This window comes from Chiloscyllium plagiosum, unplaced genomic scaffold, assembly GCF_037043375.1.
Source record: "Chiloscyllium plagiosum isolate Xiang-an unplaced genomic scaffold, Cpla_swu_hap1 HiC_scaffold_13, whole genome shotgun sequence".
NCBI lineage: Eukaryota > Metazoa > Chordata > Chondrichthyes > Orectolobiformes > Hemiscylliidae > Chiloscyllium > Chiloscyllium plagiosum.
This window is the reverse complement of record NW_028270151.1, coordinates 59,266,615-59,288,712: the sequence shown is the minus strand read 5'-3', so window position 1 is coordinate 59,288,712 and position 22,098 is coordinate 59,266,615. Positions and strand designations below refer to the sequence as shown.

The window sequence follows — 22,098 nt, the reverse complement described above, 5'->3', positions numbered from 1 at the left end:
GTGTTCACATTTGCACTCCTTTTTTTTTAAATGAGGAAGGGGCTCTGTCGGCTATATTGTGATTGACTTTTCGTTGATGTATTCAAGCAGCATACAACAAACATTATTTTCTAGGAACTTCAAAAAGGCAGAAGAAGCAGTGAATCGAACTAAAGGAGAAATTGGAGAGAACCAAAAGGAGGTTGAAGATCTAACAGAAGAATTGAAGCAAGTGGAGGAAAAGGGTGCTATTGTGCTGAAGGAATGCAGTGAAGCTCAGGTACAACAGAATAGCTATAGTTCTTTCAATGGGCTGCTCCACCTAACTAAACTTCCTAAAGCTAGTAATTTAATTCCTTTATCTTAGTTTACAAACGATTATTATTTCATGATGGTGTCAACACACCAGTCACTGCGAGTTCTTTTCTGATTGGCCTCAAAATCATTTGGAATTCAATCTGAAGAGTTGCATACTGAAACACACACAAGTGTTGTTGCTTGGATGGTTAAAATCTTATCAGGTATTAGTCTTTATAATGTCTTTAATCTAGAATCTTATCCCAAGATGTTTCAGTGGACCAAAGTGAATATTAGTCATAACGAAATACTTGTGTTGCCAAAAATTAGATCAGAAAAGTTCTTTTAGGAGGCCCTTGAAGGAAAAGAAAGAGATGTTGTGTGGTTCAGGCAGTAAATTCCAGAACATGAGGATTACACAGGCTGCCAATGGAGAAGTAAAGGAAGAGGGATTAGCACATATTTTTCTTTACTATATATTAACAAATTGGATGGAAGGATATAGTTGATTATCCCAAATTTACAAACGTTCTTTAAATTTGAAGTTGACTGAGAATGTGAACTTAGAATTTCTAATCAAGGCGGATAAAATTATAAAGTTGATCAGATAGAAACAAGTAAACTTTCTTCTTTTGAGGAATTCAAAACAAGAGGAAACATTATTAAAATTAGGGTTATATCAATTAAGAATAAAATCAGAGGCGCATTTTTATAAAATATCTTTTCCAAAAATCAGGATGCTGAGTCAGTTACTTGTTTCAAGGTCAAAATTGATGTGTCTTTTTCTTAGTAAGAAACTTATGTGGCTCGAAAGTGCACAAATGGCCTTGGGATACAGATCGTTCTAATGGACTACATAAATTATTCTTAGCTTATTCTAAAAGGAGTTTACAGTGAGGCTGCAGTTGGTTTAACAACAGCTAATCTGGTCAGAATTTAGTGCTTTTGGGGTTTAGTTTGGTTTCAATGTGTATTTTATGTTTGCAATGTATTTAAACTTCCATCATGCAACATGTTTGTGTCTTGCACCTGATCCACCTAAGAGGATCCTCTATAGAGAGCACCTAGCCTAGCCACTCTAGAATTTCACAATCCCTGTGGAAAGAGGCTATTCAGTCCACCAAGTCTGCACCGAACCTCCAAAGAGCATCCAACCCAGACCTAGACCAAACCACCCTATCCATAATGTTGTATTTATTATTGCTAACCCACCTAACCAGCTCATTCCTGGACAGTCTGGGGCAATTTGTCATGGTCAATCCACCTAATCTGCGCATCTTTGGACTGTGGGAGGAAACCAGAGCAACTGGTAGAAAACCAAACAGGCATGGCAACTATGCAGACTGCACACAGACAGTTGCCCAAAGTTTGAATCAAACCTGGATCCCCAGTGTGAACCACTGAGCACCTTGCTGTCTATAAAATCTCAACTTTTTTTTAAAATTCTATCTAAAATAATACATTAGTCTACTTGGTTTCATCACATGCAAAGTACTTAGAGTCATAGAGATGTACAGCATGGAAATAAACCCTTCAGTCCAACATGTCCATGCCGACCAGATATCCCAACCCAATCTAGTCCCACCTGTCGGCTCCTGGCCCATATCCCTCCAAACCCTTCTGCCACACACTTTGTAACATTGTGTTTTAACGTTCTCCACTGGCCTGTATGGTTTTCTGGCTCTTCATTTCACTGATAAAGCTTTCTTTATTATTTCCACAATTGTCTACATTTCTTTTTTCCTATTATATTTTCAGCTGATCTAATGGCTTATTCCATTTTCTTTACCTGCTCCTCATACTTAATTCAGTAAGGGGGAAAGAAGTCTTGGTAGAAACAGTTTTAGATTGTATCTTATTTGCCTTTTATATATGAGCAGTTAGTCGTAATAAAAAACTCAGTCAATCATAGAGGGAAAGATCCTTTATTTTTTGGTGAAATTGCATCGTTTTGCTAGTACTGGTACTGAAGAATCCTATTCGAGAATTGTTTTTCCTATTATCCTTGGGTGTTTGCAGAAATATATTGAAAGACCAAGACATTGGAGTAGGATGTATGTATCTAGAATAGCTAGACAGAAATATATATTTGCTATAAAAGTCAACAGCAAATCTTTGTAAAGATTAGACAGGAATGAAATTGTTTTGCGTGTATTATATTAGCTATTTTTATAAAGTGAAACTATTTCATTAGTTTGGTTTACCTTTTAAGTGTGCATATGTGACATCTTGTTCTATAAAGTTGCGTAATTTGAGTTTTAGAACAATCAAAAAGTTTATTTGTTATGAAAATTGTGTTGTGGTATGTGTCACGTGTGTTTGTGTGTGGCGCTACTAAGGACAGCTGGTCGTGGCGATTAATGGCTAGTTAGGTGTTCGTGGGTGCGGACTGCAATCCGCATCCACGAACAACAACTAGCCACTAAACACCACAACCAGCTATCCCTAGTAGCCAGACACACATGACAAGAAGTACAAATTTGACTGGGACAATACAATGATCAAAGGACAAGCCAAACAGAGGACAGCCTGAGAATACCATAGTTCAGCAGATTTTGGAAAAGTGTGAATGTAGTAGGGTTGTTGTAATGGGTGACTTTAACTTTCCCAATATTGATTGGAACCTCCTTCGAGCAGATGGTTTGGAAGGAGCTGTTTTTGTAAGGTGTTCAGGAGGGTTTCCTAACTCAGTACATTGACAGGCCGACCAGGGGAGAGGCCATTTTGGATTTGGTGCTCGGCAATGAGCCGGGGCAAGTATCAGATCTTGCGGTGGGAGAGCATTTTGGTGATAGTGACCACAACTGCCTCACATTCTACACAGCTATGGAGAAGGAGAGAAGCAGGCACAATGGGAGAATATTTAATTTGGGAAAAGGAAACTATGATGCTATCAGATGTGAGTTGGGAAGCATGGACTGGGAGCAATTGTTCCATGGAAAGGGCACTTTAGACATGTGGAGACTGTGTTCAAGGAACAGTTGTTGCGAGTGATACATAAATGTGTTCCTCTGAGACAGGCAAGAAGGGGTAAGATAAAGGAACCTTGGATGACGAGAGCGGAGGAGCTTCTCGTCAAAAGAAAGAAGGCAGCTTATGTAAGGTAAAGGAAGCACGGGTCTTGCTCAGCTCTAGAGGATTACAGACAGACGAGGAAGGAGCTCAAAAATGGTCTGAGGAGAGCTAGAAGGCTTGGCAGGAAGGATTAGGGAGAATCCAAAGGCATTTTACACGTATGTGAGGAATAAGAGAATGATCAAAGAAAGAGTAGGGCCGATCAGGGATAGCATAGGGAACTGGTGTATAGAGTCTGAGGAGGTAGGGAAAGCCCTAAATGAGTTTTTTTGCTTCTGTCTTTGCTAAAGAAAAGGACCTTGTAGTGAATGAAACCATTGAGGAGCAGGTAAGCATGCTGGAACGGATAGAGATTGAGGAAGCTGATGTGCTGAAAATTTTGACAAACATTAAGATTGACAAGTCGCCAGGGCCAAACCAGATTTGTCCTCAGCTGCTTTGGGAAGCAAGAAATGTGATTGCTTCGCCACTTGCGAAGATCTTTGCATCCTCGCTCTCCACCGGAGTCGTACCTGAGGACTGGAGGGAGGCATATGTAATTCTTCCCTTCAAGAAAGGAAATAGGGAAATCCCCGGCAATTACAGACTAGTAAGTCTCACGTCTGTCGTCTGCAAGGTGTTAGAAAGGTTTCTGAGGAATAGGATTTATGACCTTCTGGAAGAGCATGGCTTGATTAAATGCAGTCAGCACGGCTTTGTGAGGGGCAGGTCATGCCTCATAAATCTTATTGAGTTCTTTGAGGGATGTTACTAGACAGGTTAATGAGGGTCGAGCGGTGGATGTGGTGTATCTGGACTTCAGCAAGGCATTTGATAAGGTTCCTCATGGTAGGCTCGTTCAGAAGGTCAGGAGGAATGGGATACAGGGAAATTTAGCTTTCTGAATACAGAATTGGCTGGTCGGCAGAATACAGCAAGTGGTAGTGGAAGGAAAGTATTCTGCCTGGAAGTCAGTGGTGAGTGGTGTTCCACAGGGCTCTGTTCTTGGGCGTCTAACTCTTTGTAATTTTTATTAATGATTTGGATGAGGAGATTGAAGGATGGGTTAGCAAGTTTGCAGACGACACAAAGGTTAGAGGTGTCATTGACAGTGTAGAGGACTGTTGTAGGCTGCGGCGTGACATTGACAGGATGCAGAGATGGGCTGAGAGGTGGCAGATGGAGTTCAACCTGGATAAATGCGAAGTGATGCATTTTGGAAGGTCGAACTTGAAAGTTGACAGGATTAAAGACAGGATTCTTGGCAGTGTGGAGGAACAGCGGGATCTTGGTGTGCAGGTACAAAAATCCCTTAAAATTGCCACCCAAGTGGACAGGGTTGTTAAGAAAGCATATGGTGTTTTTGCTTTCATTAACAGCAGATTGAGTTTAAGAGCCGTGAGACCTTGTTGCAGCTCTATAAAACTTTGGTTAGACCGCACTTGGAATATTGTGTCCAGATCTGGTCGCCCTATTATAGGAAAGATGTGGATGCTTTGGAGAGGGTTCAGAGGAGGTTTACCAGGATGCTGCCTGGAATGGAGGGTTTATCTTACGAAGAGAGGTTGACTGAGCTTGGACTTTTTTCATTGGAAAAAAGAAGGAAGAGAGGGGACCTAATTGAGGTGTACGTGATAATGAGAGGGATAGATAGAGTTGATAGCCAGAAACTTTTTCCCAGGGCAGAAATTGTTAACACGAGGGGTCATACTTTCCGCCAAACAGCTTAAAACCATAGAGGGGATGTCAGAGGCGGATGCTTTACGCAGAGAGTTGAGAGAGCATAGAATGCGTTGCCAGCAGCAGTTGTGGAAGCGAGGTCATTGGGGATATTTTAAGAGACTCTGGACATGAATATGGTCACAGAAATTTGAGGATTCGTACATTAGGTTTACCTTACATGAGGATCAATGGTCGGCACAACATCGTGGCTAAAGAGCCTGTTCTGTGCTGTACTGTTCTATGTTCTAATTTCTAGAAGCATAGCACTCACCTATGGACTCCCATCAACAATCACATAGACCTAGAACCAATATACTAGCTACTACAACAAACAAACCATAAGAAGCAGCAGGAATGGAATGGAATAAATTTTAGAAGACACGGTATACAGCAGTGCTTCAAAGGAGGCTCTAAAGCACTGAAGATGTCACCTAGACCGGGGAAGGGGAGGATGAAACGTCTAAATCAACTTCCCAGTTCAGTGATCATACACACAACTATGACAGATTAGCAGCTTTACATTATCAGGGTTCAAAGTTTAATTGACATTGGAACTTACTCATTGTGTAGATGGGATATTGTATTGGAGTTTGGGAAGATGGTGGCAAAGTGATGAGGTCACTGAACAAGTAATTCAGAACTTCGGGCTAATAGTCAGTGACGTGGGTTGGAATTGAATAAAAATTTGAAATGAAAATAGTTAATCTAATTGCTACCGTGCACAGGTACAGCAGATTAGGAGACAAATATGAGAAGGGGGTGCTCCATGCAGGACCGAGGGTGTTTTACTTAAATGTGTGAAGTGTATAAAACATGGCAAATGAGCTTGTAGTGCAGATTCAAATTGGCAGGTATCATGTTGTGGGCAAAGGGAATCAGGGCTTGCAATTAAATTTCCAAGAACAGACATCCTATCAAAAGGCCAGGCAGATTAATAGAGGGGTGGGGGTTGCCTTGTTAGTAATGAAATTAAATCAATAGCAAGAAGTGATACAGGGTTGGAAGGCATAGAATCTGTATGGGTAGTGTTGAGGAATCGCAGGTATAAAAGACCCTGATGGGACTTATATGCAGATCTCTTCGCAGTAATCAGGATTTAGGATAGAAAATAAATCAATAGATAGAAAAGGCATGTAAGAAAGGTGTTATTACAATAATGGGGAGCTTCAATGTATAGAAGAATTGGAAAAATCTCAAGGAATTTATGGAATGTCTACGACTTTTTTTTTGAAGCAGCTTGTGATGGAGATTTAACAGCATTACAGTTGATTAAAAGCAACTGCAAAGACTTAAACAAGGGGCTGGTTGATTGGAAGGGGTATCCTAGCAAGGAACATGGTGGAGGAGTAATGGCAGGAGTTTCTGTGGATAATTTGGAAGGCACAGCAGAAATTCATCCTAAGAAAGAAGAAACATGCCGAGAGAAGGACGAGGAAAGTGTGACCAACCAGGAAGGCCAGGGACACAGCATAAAGTAAAAGAAAAACATACAATGTGATGAAGATTAGTGTGAAGCCAGAGGACTGGGAAGCGATTAAAAACCGGGGCAGAGGACAACTAAAAATAGGACGCAATGAGGGTAAACTAGGGTAACATAAAAGAAGATTACAAGAGTTTTTTAAAGATATCTGAAAGATAAGAGAGAGGCAGGAATGGACATTAGATCACTGGATAATGAGAGTGGAGAAGTAGTAATGGGGAACAAAGAAATAGTGGAGGATCTGAATAGGTGCTTTTACATCAGTTCTCACAGTGGAAAACACCAGTTACATACCAGACTTTTGAGAGATGGGGGAGAGGTGAGTGTATTGGTCATCGGGATGGAGAAGGTGCGAGGGATGCTGAAAGGTCAGAAGGTGAATAAAATCACCCGGACCAGCTGGACTATTCCCCAGAGTTCTGAAGGAGATGGCTGAAGAGGCACTAATGATCTTTCAGAATCACTTGAGCCGGGGGGGTCTCAAAATACTGGAAAATTGATAATGTAACACCCTTGTTTAAGAATGGAGGGAGGCAGAAGTAGGAAATTATAGGTTAGTTAGCCTGATCTTGGTCATTGATGTAAGATTTTAGAGTCCATTTTTAAGAATGAGATGCAGTGCATGGTAAAATAGGGCAGAGTCGTTGCAGTTTCAAAGGGAGGTCATGGAGTCACAGATGCACAGCATGGAAACAAACCCTTCGGTTCAACTCATGCCAACCAGATATCTTAACCTCATCTTGTCCTATTTAACCGGAACTTAGCTCATATCCCCCTAAACCTTTTCTATTCATATACCCATCCAGATGCCTTTTAAATGCGGTAATTGTACAAACTCCACCACTTCCTCTAGCAGTTCATTCCACCCATTGCGTGAAAATGTTGCTCCTTAGGTCCCTTTTTATGTCTTTCCCCTATCATCCTCAATCTATGCCCTCTAGTTCTGGACTGTCCCACCCCAGGAAAAGACCATGTCTATTTATCCTATCCTATTTTGTAAACCTCGATAAGGTCACCCCTCAGTCTCTGACGCTCCAGGGAAAACAGCCCCAGCCTATTCTCCCTATAACTCAAATCCTCCAACCACAGCAACATTCATGTAAATCTTTTCTGAGCCCTTTCAAGTTTCACAACATCGTTCCAATAGGAAGGAGACCAGAATTGCATGCAATATTCCAACAGTAGCTTAACCAATGTCCTGTACAGCCGCAACATGACCTCCCAACTCCTTTACTCAATATTCTGACCAGTAAAGGAAAGCATACCAAACGCCTTCTCTATTATCCTATCCACCTGCGACTCTACATTCAAGGAGCTATGAACCTGCACTCCATGGTCTCTGCTCAGCAACACTCCGAAGGACCTTACCATTAAATGTATAAGTTCTTTGATTTGCTTTTCCAAAATGCAGCACTTCATATTTATCTAAATTAAACTCCATCTGCCACTCCTCAGCTCATCTAATCAAGATCTCGTTGTATTGTGAGGTCACCTCTTGGTTGTCCATTACACTTTCAATTTTGATGTTGTTGTGAAAATTAAATCGACTTGACTCAATTATTAGCAAGAGCAAAGAAAGGATCTTTATTAAAAATCCTGCAGAATTCACTCCATTACACTAAGCCAGATGCCTCAATGTAAGGAGTACTAAGCATTGTTCAGATGCTTGCCTTATACTGTTTCTTATCATGCTCTCAAGGGCAGAGACTGGGAGAACTCCAGTTGTTATTCTCTCATTCCCTGGTCTTAGACATAACAGTTTTTCAGCTTTCGCTGATTTCGACGATCACAAGATCGAGTTGAATGTTTACAGAATTCAAACAGAGATAAGCTGACTGCAGACCTTAGAAAAGCATTTTCTTTCAAATTTCACAGTAAATGGATAATTTTCCATTATAGGTGTCATCTGCAAACTTACTAATTATACCTCCTATGTTCACATCCAAATCATCTGTATAAATGATTAAAACTGATCCTTGTGGCACACTACTGGTCACAGGCTTCCAGTCTGAAAGGCAACCCTCCCACCACCACCCTCTGTCTTCTATCTTCGAGCCAGTTCTGTATCCACATGGCTAGATTTCCCTGTATTCCATGAGATCTAATCTTGCTAACCAGTGTTCCGTGAGGAACCTTGTCGAACGCATTCCTGAAGACCATATAGATCACATCCACCATTCTGCCCTCATCAATCCTCTTTGTTACTTCTTCAAAAATCTCAATCAAGTTTGTGAGGCATGATTTCCCACACACAAAGCCATGTTGACTATCCCTAATCAGTCCTTGCCTTTCCAAATACATGTACATAGTGTCCCTCAGGATTCCGTCCACCAACTTGCACCACTGATGTCAGGCTGTCGATCTCTGGCTTTTCCTTACCTTCCTTAAATAGTGTCACCACGTTAGCCAATCTCCAAGTCTTCAGAACCTCACCTGTGACTATCGATGATACAAATATCTCAACAAGAGTGTTAGGTTCCCTTGAGATTCTTACATGCTTGATGCAACTACAGTATGCCAACTTCTGTGAATAGCCACAATTTATTTCAGTAAGTACAAGCTTACGAAATGAATATTTTGCATCAGTATTTAGTGGAAACTGATATGGAAGATATAGACTGTAGGGAAATAGATCTTGCAAAATGTCCAGATTACAGAGGAGGAAGTGCTGGATGTCTTGAAACGGTTAAAGGTGGATAAATCCCCAGGACCTGATCAGGTGTACCCGAGAACTCTGTGGGAAGCTAGAGAAGTGATTTCTTCTGGGCCTCTTGCTGAGATATTTGTATCATCGATAGCCACAGGTGAAGTGCCTGAAGGCTGGAGGTTAGCAAATGTGGTGCCACTGTTTAAGAAGGGTGGTAAGGACAAGCCAGGGAACTATAGACCAGTGAGCCTGACCTCGGTGGTGGGCAAGTTATAGGAGGGAATCCTGAGGGACAAGATCTTCACGTATTTGGAAAGGCAAGGACTGATTTGGGATAGTCAACATGGCTTTGTGCATGGGAAATCATGTCTCTCAAACTTGATTGAGATTTTTTATGAAGTAACAAAGAAGATTGATGAGGGCAGAGCAGTAGATTTGATCTACATGGACTTCAGTAAGGCGTTTGACAAGGTTCCCCATGGGAGACTGATTAGCAAGGTTAGATCTCATTGAATACAGGGAGAACTAGCCATTTGGATACAGAACTGGCTCAAAGGTAGAAGACAGAGGGTGGTGGTGGAGGGTTGTTTTTCAGACTGGAGGCTTGTGACCAGTGGAGTGCCACAAGGATCTGTGCTGGGCCCCTCTACTTTTTCTCATTTACATAAATGATTTGGATGCGAGCATAAGAGGTACAGTTAGTAAGTTTGCAGATGACACCAAAATTGGAGGTGTAGTGGACAATGAAGAGGGTTACCTCAGATTACAACAGGATCTGGACCAATGGGCTGAGAAGTGGCAGATGGAGTTTAATTCCGATAAATGAGAGGTGCTGCATTTTGCGAAAGCAAATCTTGGCATGACTTATACAGTTAGTGGTAAGGTCCTGGGGAGTGTTGCTGAACAAAAAGACCTTGGAGTGCAGGGTTCATAGCTCCTTGAAAGTGGAGTCGCAGGTAGATATGATAGTGAAGGCGGCGTTTGGTATGCTTTCCTTTATTGGTCAGAGTATTGAGTATATGAGTTGGGAGGTCATGTTGCGGCTGTATAGGACATTGGTTAGGCCGCTGTTGGAATATTGTGTGCAATTCTGGTCTTCCTCCTATTGGAACGATATTGTGAAACTTGGAAGGGTTCAGAAAAGATGTTGCCAGGGTTGGAGGATCTGAGCTACAGGGAGAGGCTGAACAGACTGGGGCTGTTTTCCTTTGAGCGTCGGAGACTGAGGGGTGACCTTATAGAGGTTTACAAAATTATGAGGGGCATGGATAGAATAAATAGGCAAAGTCTTTTCCATGGGGTCAGGGAGTCCAGAACTCAAGGGCATAGGTTGAGGGTGAGAAGGGAAAGGTATAAAAGAGACCTAAGGGGCAACCTTAGAGTGTGGTAAGTGTATGGAATGAGCTGCCAGAGGATGTAGTGGAGGCTGGTACAATTGCAACATTTAAGAGACATTTGGATGGGTATATGAATAGGAAGGGTTTGGAGGGATATGGGTGGGGTGCTGGCAGGTGGGACTAGATTGGGTTGGAATATCTGGTCGGCATGGATGGGTTGGACCGAAGGGTCTGTTTCCATGCTGTACATCTCTACGACTCTATGACTTCATACTCTTGACAATGCTTGCAGAGTGTGTCAAGCAATGCTCCTTGAACAAGGGAACTGTCTCCCTTTCTGCAGGGTTTTACATCACAGTCAGTCATGCATGCAAGACACAATCCCCTGCCACTCCCCCATATACACATGCCACCCAAAAACAATGTGTGATTAGATTATTCCTTAAACTGCAGCATTTACAGAGTACGATTAGATTGTCACATCCTGCCTGCAAGACAGACCACCCCCCCACATTCTATATCTTCCATGTCCTTCTCTACAATGAATGGATGATGCAAAATACTTGTTTAGTATCTCCCCCATCTCCTGCAGCTCCACACATGTGCTACCTTGCCGATCTTTGTGGGGTCTGATTCTCTCCCTACTTACTTTTTTGTCCATAATGTACTTATAAAATCCCTTTGGATTCTCCTTAACCCTATTTGCCAAACCCTTACTCATATCCTCTTTTTGCCCTCCTGATTTCCTCCTTAAGTATACTCCTTTATACTCTTCTAAGGATTCATTTGATCTCTCCTGTCCATACCTGACATATGCTTCATTCTTTTTCTTAACCAAAACTCCAATTTCTCTAGTCATTCAGTTTTCCCTACACCCACCAGTCTCTCCTTTCACTCTAATAGGAACATTCTGTCTCTGGACTCTCGTTATCTCATTTTTGAAGGCTTCCCATTTTCCAGCAGTCCCTTCACCTGCAAACATCTGCCCAAATCAGTTTTTGAAAGTTCTTGCCTACTACCATCAAAATTAGCCATTCTCCAATTTAGATCTTCAACTTTTAGATCTGGTCTATCCTTTTCCATCACTATTTTAAAACTAATAGAATTATGGTTGCTGGCCCCAAAGTGCTCCCCCACTGACACCTCACTCACCTGCCCTCCCTTAATTCCCAAGTGAATCTTTGACAGGGTGCTGCACAGGAGACTCTAAATAAGGTAAGAGCTCAATTGAGTTAGGGAAAGGTACTAGCCTGGATAGAGGATTGGCTGACTGTCAGAAGGCAGAGAAAGGGGGTAAAGGAGTCTTTTAAGGGATGGCAGCTAGTGGATTTCTACGGGGGGTCAGTGTTGGGGCCATAACTGATGACATAATATATAAACAGTTTTAACAAATGAACTGAGTGTATCTTTTTGCTAAGTTTGCAGATGGACAAAGGTAAGTTGAGGAACTGGTAATGTTGGGGAGGGAAGGAGGATGCAAAATAATTTGGGTGGGCTCGGAGTGTCGGCAAAGAAGTGGCATGTGGAATTCAATGAGGGGAAGTTTGAGGTCATGTACTTGGGTAGGAAAAATAGAAATATGGCCTCTTTTCTAAATGGGGAAAGGCTTCAGAAATCTGAAGCAGAAAGAGTCTTGCTAGTCCGAATTCAAAATTTTCTTAAGATTAACATGCAAAATCATTTGGCAGTTAGGAAGGCAAATGCAAGGTTAACACTTGTTTCAAGTTTGCCAAAAACTGATTCTGGGAATGGAAGGCATGTCATATCATGAGCAATCGAGGCCTCCGGATCTGTACTCAATGGAGTTTAGAAGGATATGGGGGGAGTCTCATTGAATTTTGCAGAATACCGAGAGGCCTGGATAGACTGGACGTTGGAAAGAGTTTCCACTAGTAGGAGAGACTGGCAGTCGAGGACACAGCCTCCAGGTGAAGGGATAACCCTTTAGAAATGAGATGACGAATTTCTTCAGCCAGAGGGTGGTTGATCTGTGGTGTTCGTTGCTGCAGAGTGCTGTGAAAGTCATGTCGTTGAGATTTAATACAGAGACAAATCCTTGCTTAGGGGATCGAAGGTAGCAGGGCAAAGGCAGGAGAATGGGGTTGAGAAATGTATTGCTATAATTGAATGGCTGAGCATACTCAATGTACTGAATGGCCTAATTCCGCTCATTTATGTTATGGTCTTGTATAGTCACGTCTAATTGTTGTAAAAACCAATCTAGTTTACTAATGTCCCTTAGGGAAAGAAAGCTGCCATCCTTGTCTGGTCTGGCCAGGTGACCCTCAGGTCCATAGCAATTTGGATTCTTAATTGTCTTCTGGGCAATTAAGGATGAGGAATAAATGTTGCCTTAGTCAGTGACACACACATCTAATGAACAAGTTTATTTAAATTTGATCTTGTATTTTAATTTGGTTAGTTTTTGAGCTCCACAGGGCTTATCCTCTGAAACATTGTACTTCACAAATTCTGTTTGTTTTGCCCTGACTAATAAATATAAACTTTGTAAATGCATGTGTACACATGTAGTCAGGTAACTTCATGATCAAAAGTTAATATTTTGCTAAGTATTAGTTCAGTGTATGTGTTTTCATTATAAGTAATGAATGTTAGGTTTCCAGTTATTTCATTGCAACATTTAATTCAACATAAGTTGAATGTAGTCATTGGCTAAAAGGTAGATGAGCATGATTAGCATGGAAGCTTAATACTGATATGATTTCTAAAGATTCATTTTGTGTCTAATATTTAGTGTTACTTTTTGTTATTTTACATAGGAATCATTAGTAACGGTGACTGAGGAACATAATTGTTTACTTCACAAGCTAAGAGAAATTCAGGAAGAGCAACAGGCGCTTCAAAAGGAAACACTCAATATACGACTGAAGTTGGAACAGATAGATGGACATGTTGCGGAGCACCAATCAAAGATCAAATTCTGGCAGAGAGAGGTATGGGTAATTAAATAGAAGTTCTTTCAGACTAGTTAAACTCCCCTCATTTCTAAGTTCATTCAGTGCAGAACTGGGCCATACAAACTAGGGGTACTTCAGGTTTCATTTATTGTCTGTGGTAACTGTTTTCAGCTAGGATGACTGGCAAAATGTTACAGCTGCCCTGTTCACCTTGGGTAAGTTTAAGAAAGTTGCTAAAATTCCTACTCGTATGTTTAATCATTCTTTTATGGTGGGTGGGGAATGTCTGATCAGGGTTCAGTTATAAAATATTCTTTGGGGATAAGTCTGTCAAGGTGCACTTGTGAAAAATGTCCGATTTGGTGAGAATCCAAATGATGTTTGCTGAGATTCTGCAGGGGTAAGAAAATGTATTCAAGCCTTCCCTCAAAGATACTGCAATTCTTTTGTCTATTAATTTTTCTTTTGAGGCACTTGGAGACATTGTACCCATGAGTGAGGGGAGAATATCTGTTTTCAAACACAATTTCTTACAAACAGACCTGAATGTCTGCTAGAAAGTTATAACTACTTCTAGAAGAGTTATTACTCCAAGTATGTCCGATAGAGGATATTCTTTTTCTTGTCTGTTGTTTGTTTATTTTAAATTGACTGAAGTAAAATTCAATTAAGTGAAAAAAAACTGTTCAGAAATTATTTTGACTGTTTTTGATTTTGCTGCAAGTATAGAATTGAATGGAAACAAAATTTATTTATTTGTATTTTAATACCAGGTATCAAAACTTTCTTTACATCCTATTGACAAACCAGCAGCTGAACTTCCAAAATTGAGTGAGGAAGATCTTATGGGAATCAAAAATCCAGATTTGATAAATAATCAGATTGCACTACTAGAGGCTAAATGTCTAGAAATGAAGCCAAACTTGGGTTCTATTGAAGAGTATAAGAAGAAAGTAAGTTTGAGTATTTCACTACATTGCAGTGATCTTTTTCTTCATTGGTTAAATTTGAATTATTCTTCTATGAGACCTATAGATTGTCATGCATAACCTGATCACTGTCTGCAGGAAGAGCTATATCTACGCCGTGTGGCAGAGCTGGATGAAATTACTAATGAACGGGATAAGTTTAGACATGGCTTTGAAGACCTGAGGAGGCAACGTCTTAATGAATTTATGGCTGGCTTTAATATAATCACTAACAAATTGAAGGAGAATTACCAAATGCTTACACTTGGTGGAGATGCTGAGTTGGAGTTGGTGGACAGTCTAGATCCATTCTCTGAAGGAATTATGTTCAGGTAGGAAAAAGATACATTCTTCAAAAGAAATATCCCCCTCTCTTCGACCAACTTTCCTCCTCCTTCCATTCACCTTTCCCCGGCCAAAACAAATTGCCCACTGGGGTGTCATGTTAGTTTTGCTGTAACAAATAAAAGCGCAATAATCAACAGAGAACTTCATCCATATTTTGTTCTTCAGCTAACTGATATGAACTGTTAACTGCTGATTATACCATTAGTAATCATGTGTTCTACTCACTGATCTTTCTGTACTGATGAGCAGGATAGAGCTGCATACTACCTGAATGTGCTAAAGTGGTTGCGTGGCAGTTTCCTTCAGTTTAAAACAAGCTGTTGATTAACATTTAAAATGCCAGTAATGTGAGGAAATAGTAGTGTAAGTTGTGGTGTTTGTCACCTCACTTTTGACCAAGATTAGATTAGATTACTTGGTGTGGAAACAGGCCCTTCGGCCCAACAAGTCCACACTGCCCCGCCGAAGCGCAACACACCCATACCCCTACATTTACCCCTTACCTAACACTACGGGCAATTTAGCATGGCCAATTCACCTGACCCTGCACATCTTTGGACTGTGGGAGGAAACCGGAGCACCCGGAGGAAACCCATGCAGACATGGGGAGAATGTGCAAACAGTCAGTCGCCTGAGGCGGGAATTGAACCCGGGTCTCTGGCGCTGTGAGGCAGCAGTGCTAACCACTGTGCCGCCCACAAGATTTAAAGATGATGCTTTAAATAAAATCATGGGATAATGTGCCTATTTAATCTGGCACCCTGACAAGCATTTTTTTTCCGAGATGGAAGAATGTTGCACCCATAAAATGCAACAGTTGGTGGATTGTTTTAAACCAACCTACATATTCACCACGTTGAGCAATTTTAGCCACATCAAATCATGTTTTTTATTGGAACAAAGCATAGAGTGTAAATGAATATGTTTGCTAAAGCTCAACTAGTTTGGATTTGATGACAAATATGTTATTCATCATTTAAAAACTTAATCTATATAATGAAAACTATTGTTCTAGCGTACGTCCGCCAAAGAAAAGCTGGAAAAAAATTTTCAATATTTCTGGTGGAGAGAAGACTCTTAGTTCTCTAGCTCTGGTTTTCGCACTTCACCATTACAAGCCTACTCCTTTGTATTTTATGGATGAAATTGATGCAGCACTGGATTTCAGAAATGTTTCAATTGTTGCTCATTATATCTATGTAAGTATATGGTGGAAGTGGGTATCAAAATGCATATTATAATAATGGAAAGTATTAATTGAGTAAGAACTAAAAAGTCAAAAATACAACTTAAGAACATAAGAAATAGATACAGAAGTTGGTCCTTTTGATTTGAAGAGCCTTGTTTACCATTCAATCAGAACCACATTCACCAAACAATATGGTAAATTGGATAAATTCTGTAATTAAGGCTCTGAATCAGTGAACTTGGGTTGATTGTGTCTGTAATGTACAAGTAATCCTCACTTGGAGTTATCATTCCGTTCCTGAAAATTGCATCTTTTAGTGTATCATGGGTTCCCAAAGTAACATACAGGTTGGAGCTGAGTTCTGTGGGCATTATTCAGGAAAGAAACTGAAACTTGTGTCCTATAAGTTGAAGTACTTCCTTATTTCTAAACGAAACAACTTTTAAAATAGATTTACATGTTTTATTTTTAACTTCCTCCTTTCAGTACTTCCTTGCACTTTCACTAACCAAGCTCAAATGGCACAGCCCACTTGCCTATCACCTTGATCTTGCCAGCCTCTTAGGGCATACTTTATTCTCCAATGTCAGCTTACGTCCTGTACAGTTAATATATTCAAAAAAGAAATTGACAGATTTTTAAATATCGAAAGCATCAATAGGTGTAGAGAAAAAGTGCAAGTATAGTTTTGAGAGAGGATCAGCCATGATTATATTGAATGGTGGAGCAGGCTTGGAGGGTTGAATACTCCAGCTTTTATTTTTTGTGTCTCTAACTATAATGGCTACTCCCTCAGTTAACTTGCTGTTATTTGCTGGAGCTCCATGCTTTACTACCTCCATTCCTTTAGAGTGCCAGTGCCGTTACAGAGGAAGCGCTAGAGATGTTTAGAATTCATTATTTTTATTTTGACTGACAAAGCTTTGGCTGCCTCTTGCTACTGATACTTGCTCACATCAGAACTCTGGGAACCTACTTTAGGCCTATAGGAGGTGGAACCACACTACCTACAGAAGTGTAGAGCCATTTTGTACTGGTGCAGGAGAAAAGAAGGCATTGCAAGTACCTTATACAGGCGAAGCCACTACGTGCTTGGTGCAATAATATCATTTTGTGGTACACGCCGTTTAGTAATTTCTAGGCAATTCCCTGGATCTGAGTTTGTTCGCTGAGCTAGAAGGTTCGGTCTCAGACATTTTGTCACCATACTAGGTAACATCATTGAGCCTCTGGTGAAGCGCTGATGTTATGTCCTCCTTTCTATTTATGTGCTTAAATTTCTTTGGGTTGGTAATGTCATTTCCGGTTATTTTTCTCAGAGGATGATGGATGGGGTCCTAATCGATGTATTTGTTGATAGAGTTCTGGTTGGAATGCCATGCTTCTAGGAATTCTCATGTGTGTCTCTGTTTGGCTTGTCCTAGGGTGGATATGTTGTTCCAGTCAAAGTGGTGTCCTTCCTCATCTGTATTTAAGGATACTAGTGATAGTGGATCATGTGTTTTTGAGGCTAGTTGACGTTCATGTATCTGGTGGCTAATTTTCTGCCTGTTTGTCAAATGTAGTATTTGTTACAGTCCTTGCAAGGTATTTTGTAAATGACGTTCATTTTGCTTGCTGTCTGCACAGGTAAACAGTGTAAAGCCTAAGAGGGTTAAATGGGAGAGCAATATGAGGGTTACCCTGAAAGAGATATGCAGCTATCGTATTTAGTTATATGAAAAGATTACAGATGCCACATTATAAAATTATCAATGTAGTTAGGAATGGCAAAAAAATGAACAAGCTTGGAATTATATTCTAGTTTTAATAACATCCTAAATATCCAATTGTTTTACTGTATGAAAATAAGAAAAACGGCAACGAAATATGCTAAGTTTTCTTAAGGTTTAGTTAAGTGGTAAATATTGGGCAAGATATTTAGGAGAACTTCCTTGCTAATTGATTTGCACAATGGAATCTTTGTGATCATCATAAGGCAGGGAACACAAATGTAAAACTTGGGAGTTTATTCTTTGCATTAGTAAGTAATTGAAGACCAAAAGAAACTCAGCTAATAACAGTTCTAACATCGATATTCACACCAACATCAGACAGAACTATAGAAACTACATCATTGATTTCCGAGGTCCACAATTGATATGCAAGCTGTTTAGAGAGTACCTTAATTGGAAAGTAAGCCCATTGGGTATAGTAAAGACCAAATGGTTGTTGTTTTAAAAAGCTTCACAGAAATCAAAGTACTTTCAATGTATTGTAGTATCAGTGAAAATACAGTAGTTGTTCACAGTGCCACATGCAGATATAACTTAGGACGGCACGGTGGTGCAGTGGTTAATACTACTGCCTCAGCGCCAGGGTTCGATTCCAGCCTCTGCTGACTGGCTATGTGGAGTTTGCACATTCTCACTGTGATTGCATGGGTTTCCTCTGGGTGCTCTGGTTTCCTCTCACAGTCCAGGTGAATTGGCAATGCTAAATTGTCCATAACCTACACATTCCTGAAGACTAGGTGCATTTAGTTAGGGGAAATGTAGCACAATAGGGTTGGGGAATGGCTCGGTGTGGACTCGTTGGACCAAATGGTCTGTTTCCACACTGCAGGGGTTCTATGATAATTGTGTTTAATTCATGTTGTTGCATTAGGGAACTGGTAGGGAGGCATTTTTTTAATCTTTGTCAAATGAATTTAGCCATATTAACCTGGCATGTATCCTCTAAAATGTATTCAAACAAACTTTGGTTAAAGAGCTGGAGTGTGGTCAATCAACAGTATTACATTAAGTTTAATTTAGCAGGAAATATTACTCAGTTAAGAGTTATGGAAAGTGGAAGCGCAGTATTTGGTAGGAGGTTGCTGAGGTTTTGACTGGCACAATGTTGAGTAGAAATAATTTTAAATTCGTTTGTCTGTTATATACTTAATTGGGGAGTGACCTGTTCTTTTCATCTTTAAGTTACTGCAATAGAATTGGACATTTTGCCTCATTTACATATTTCAAGTTATTATCTGTCCATCCTCATGCCTTGGTGAATCCTGAAAGATTTATAGACCTTTTATAGAGCTGTAAATTAATTCAGGAATAGGTTTTCCACCAAGAAAGGCAAGACGAAATCAATTCTTTTTAGAAAGAGGTTGCATATGTAAAAACAGGTTAAGTGCTTCTGCAATTCTACTATATGCAATTGGCAGTGTCTTTGTGAACTTCTACCCAAGGTGTCTGTAATTGGTTAAAATGTGTATCCCGAATAGGAAACTGCATATAGAACAAAAAAACTACTTGATGAATCTTAACTTCCATGCTTGTTAGATGCCTGGCTAAATGATCTTTTCATAAATATCTTGGTGTTTTAATATGATATGTTGTTTCTTTCCTTAGGAACAGACCAAAAATGCTCAGTTCATCATTATTTCCTTGAGGAACAATATGTTCGAAATTGCTGACAGGCTGGTTGGAATCTACAAGACACACAATACAACAAAGAGTGTTGCAACCAACCCAAAAGTTATTAGTCTTCATGCACTTTCTGAAGTAACTAGTACAGCTTGAGTAGAGTTGAAATACCATCAATTTTTTTTAATAGACTAGCATTTTTTTTAAGAAATCTAAGTGTCCTCATTCTTTTATGCTACTATCTTTATGGAACTTATTCAAACATTGTGATAGTTTAAAACCTCCACCATCAGCATCAAATTTAGAATCTAAATTCTTGTGATTTTACTCCTAATGCATAACCTATGTACTAATAGATTTTCTTTATATTCTGATATGCTGTATATATTTTGTATGTGTGCAGAATAAATCTGTATTTTAACATTGATTACATTTTATATTAAAACTGTTAAGTACTTCATAACATGATCGTATATCGTGACAACTTTCACCTACAAATGATAAAGTTGCCAAACAAGCTTACAATAGTTATCAGTCATCTGCCTACTTAATTTAAGTTCAGAAAGTTTTTGGAATAGGGGTGTAATATTGCCAAATAAGCTGTGAAGTGACCAGGAATGGCACTACAGATCATTTTGCTTTAACACATGTTTCATTAAGGCGATTTGAATGGAATACAACCGACAAACTGACTGGTTTCTAAAGCGCGATTTTTCGAAAGTGCAGTGTTGGACCGAGAACACAACCATCACACTGTAGAACAACTATAGTACAGCAAACTGGACGGTTTCATCAAGAGATTGGAATACCAAAAGTAGGCAGTGGTGAATTAATAGAGTTTTGATTTGGCAGGGAATTTCATTCTTCAATGGCTGAGTTTGAAGGCTGGTACTTGCTTTTAGATGGGGTTTAAATGCTCAATGCAACTGCTTCTGGGATTCTATGCAGTGAATTCCATTTGTTCATATGGTTGGTGTGTAGAATCTGGGTTGAATTGTGAAAGGTTGTTCAGAGGTCACTGAGACATTGCTCGAAGCTGTAGGGGGGGGGGGGTTGTTAACACAACCACTTGACAAATGCATTTTTGCTGGCCTGGCATAGCTTTTTTGAATTTTTTCTTTTTGAAATTTTATCCCCAATAACATTTACTCATTTTTATTTGATTTTCCCTTTGGGTATGTATTTAAACACCTTGCATGAAAATTCTAATTTCTGCTTTAATCAGCCAATTAAAATTCCCAATGTCTATTTTACAGCACTGCCAACTTGTAATGTATCTGATTTATTGGAAATGCAGCATATATTGAAGCATAAGGATCTGTAATTTGATCAGGTAGCATTTGGACTCTTACAAAAAATGTGATGCCGTATTGTTTTCAACTAAATCTCCTTCTAAAAATTCCCTTGGACTTGTATAGTACCTTCTTAATGAAATAAAACATCCAAAGCACTTCACCTAACCATTTATACAGCAAACCTCATCCTCTATGTATTAAGGTGGCATAATGTCACTAGACGAGTAATCCAGAGGCCCAAGCTGACCCTGAAGGCGTGGGTTCAAAACCCCATCATGTAGCTAACTGGTGGAATTTGAATTTAATGAATATATGTGGACTTGACTTGACCATAGAACCATTTTCCTAAATATCTATCTTTTTTCATGAATGTCGTTCAAAGAGGAGATCCACCATCCTTGACCTACATATTCCAGACTAACAGGAATTTGATTGACTGTCAACCACCCTTTGAAATAATCTAACAAGTCACTCAATTGTTTCAAATTTAAAGTTTAAAATAGATTAAAGCTGACATCTATCTATGCATCAGATACAACAAAAGACAATCCAGTTCTGTTGACCCCAAATGCTTTTTAATATTTTGAGCCTAGTACCAAAATTCAGAGAGCTATTTCACAGTCTGACATTTGAGATACAATTTTGTAAGTATTCCCCAGACATCACTATTGTCACTCCTGGGTGCATCCTGTCTTACTGGCTGCATTCAGCTAATTTGACTCACTCCACACCACACTAAGAAATGCTTAAAGACACTGGATATAGTAAAGACTGAGCCCTGACAACATTTTGGTGATAGCACAGAAAACCTGTGCTCTAGGATTAGCTATGCCCCAGTGTCAATATGATACAAAGCTTGTATCTTCCTGGTAATGTAGAAAATCATTCAGATATATCCTGTACACAAAAAAAAGGATGAAATCTGATGGAGTAGACTCAGTCCTTATACAGCCAGGCTTGGATGAATCCATGTCAAAGCTGAAAATGTGTTGCTGGAAAAGCGCAGCAGGTCGGGCAGCATCCAAGGAACAGGAGAATCGACGTTTCTTGGATGCTGCCTGACCTGCTGCGCTTTTCCAGCAACACATTTTCAGCTCTGATCTCCAGCATCTGCAGCTCTCACTTTCTCCCTGAATCCGTGTGAAGTAAGGTTTGTGCCACACAAGTGCCAGGCAATGATCATTTCCCATCACAGAATCTAGATATCTTGACATAAATGGTACTACCATTGCTGAATTTCCCCACTATCAACATCTTGAATGATTACCATTGACCAGAAATTTAACTGTACTGACATGTAATACAAGAGCAAGTCTGAGGTTGGAAGTAGAGGTGGCAAATTATTTTATGACTTTCAAGTCTGTCTATGGTCTATAAGGCAGAAACTAGGAATGTGATGGAATACACTTCGCTTGCTAGATTAGTTTAGCTCCGACAACACTTGAGTCTGACAGCATCCAGGTCACCCT

General features: G+C 39.9%; 1 protein-coding gene across 1 annotated transcript in view; it reads left to right on the top strand.

Moving 5' to 3' along the window:
* smc4 (structural maintenance of chromosomes 4) overlaps positions 1-19,761 on the top strand; it is a 72,235-nt gene extending 52,474 nt beyond the window's left edge. The window contains exons 19-24 of the mRNA XM_087993641.1: positions 115-259; positions 13,297-13,470; positions 14,208-14,387; positions 14,502-14,734; positions 15,766-15,949; positions 19,320-19,761. Coding sequence (XP_087849767.1) covers positions 115-259; positions 13,297-13,470; positions 14,208-14,387; positions 14,502-14,734; positions 15,766-15,949; positions 19,320-19,490 — 1,087 coding nt within the window. The 3' untranslated portion in view covers positions 19,491-19,761. The remainder of the gene's footprint in view (positions 1-114; positions 260-13,296; positions 13,471-14,207; positions 14,388-14,501; positions 14,735-15,765; positions 15,950-19,319) is intronic.
* Positions 19,762-22,098: the final 2,337 nt, after the last annotated feature.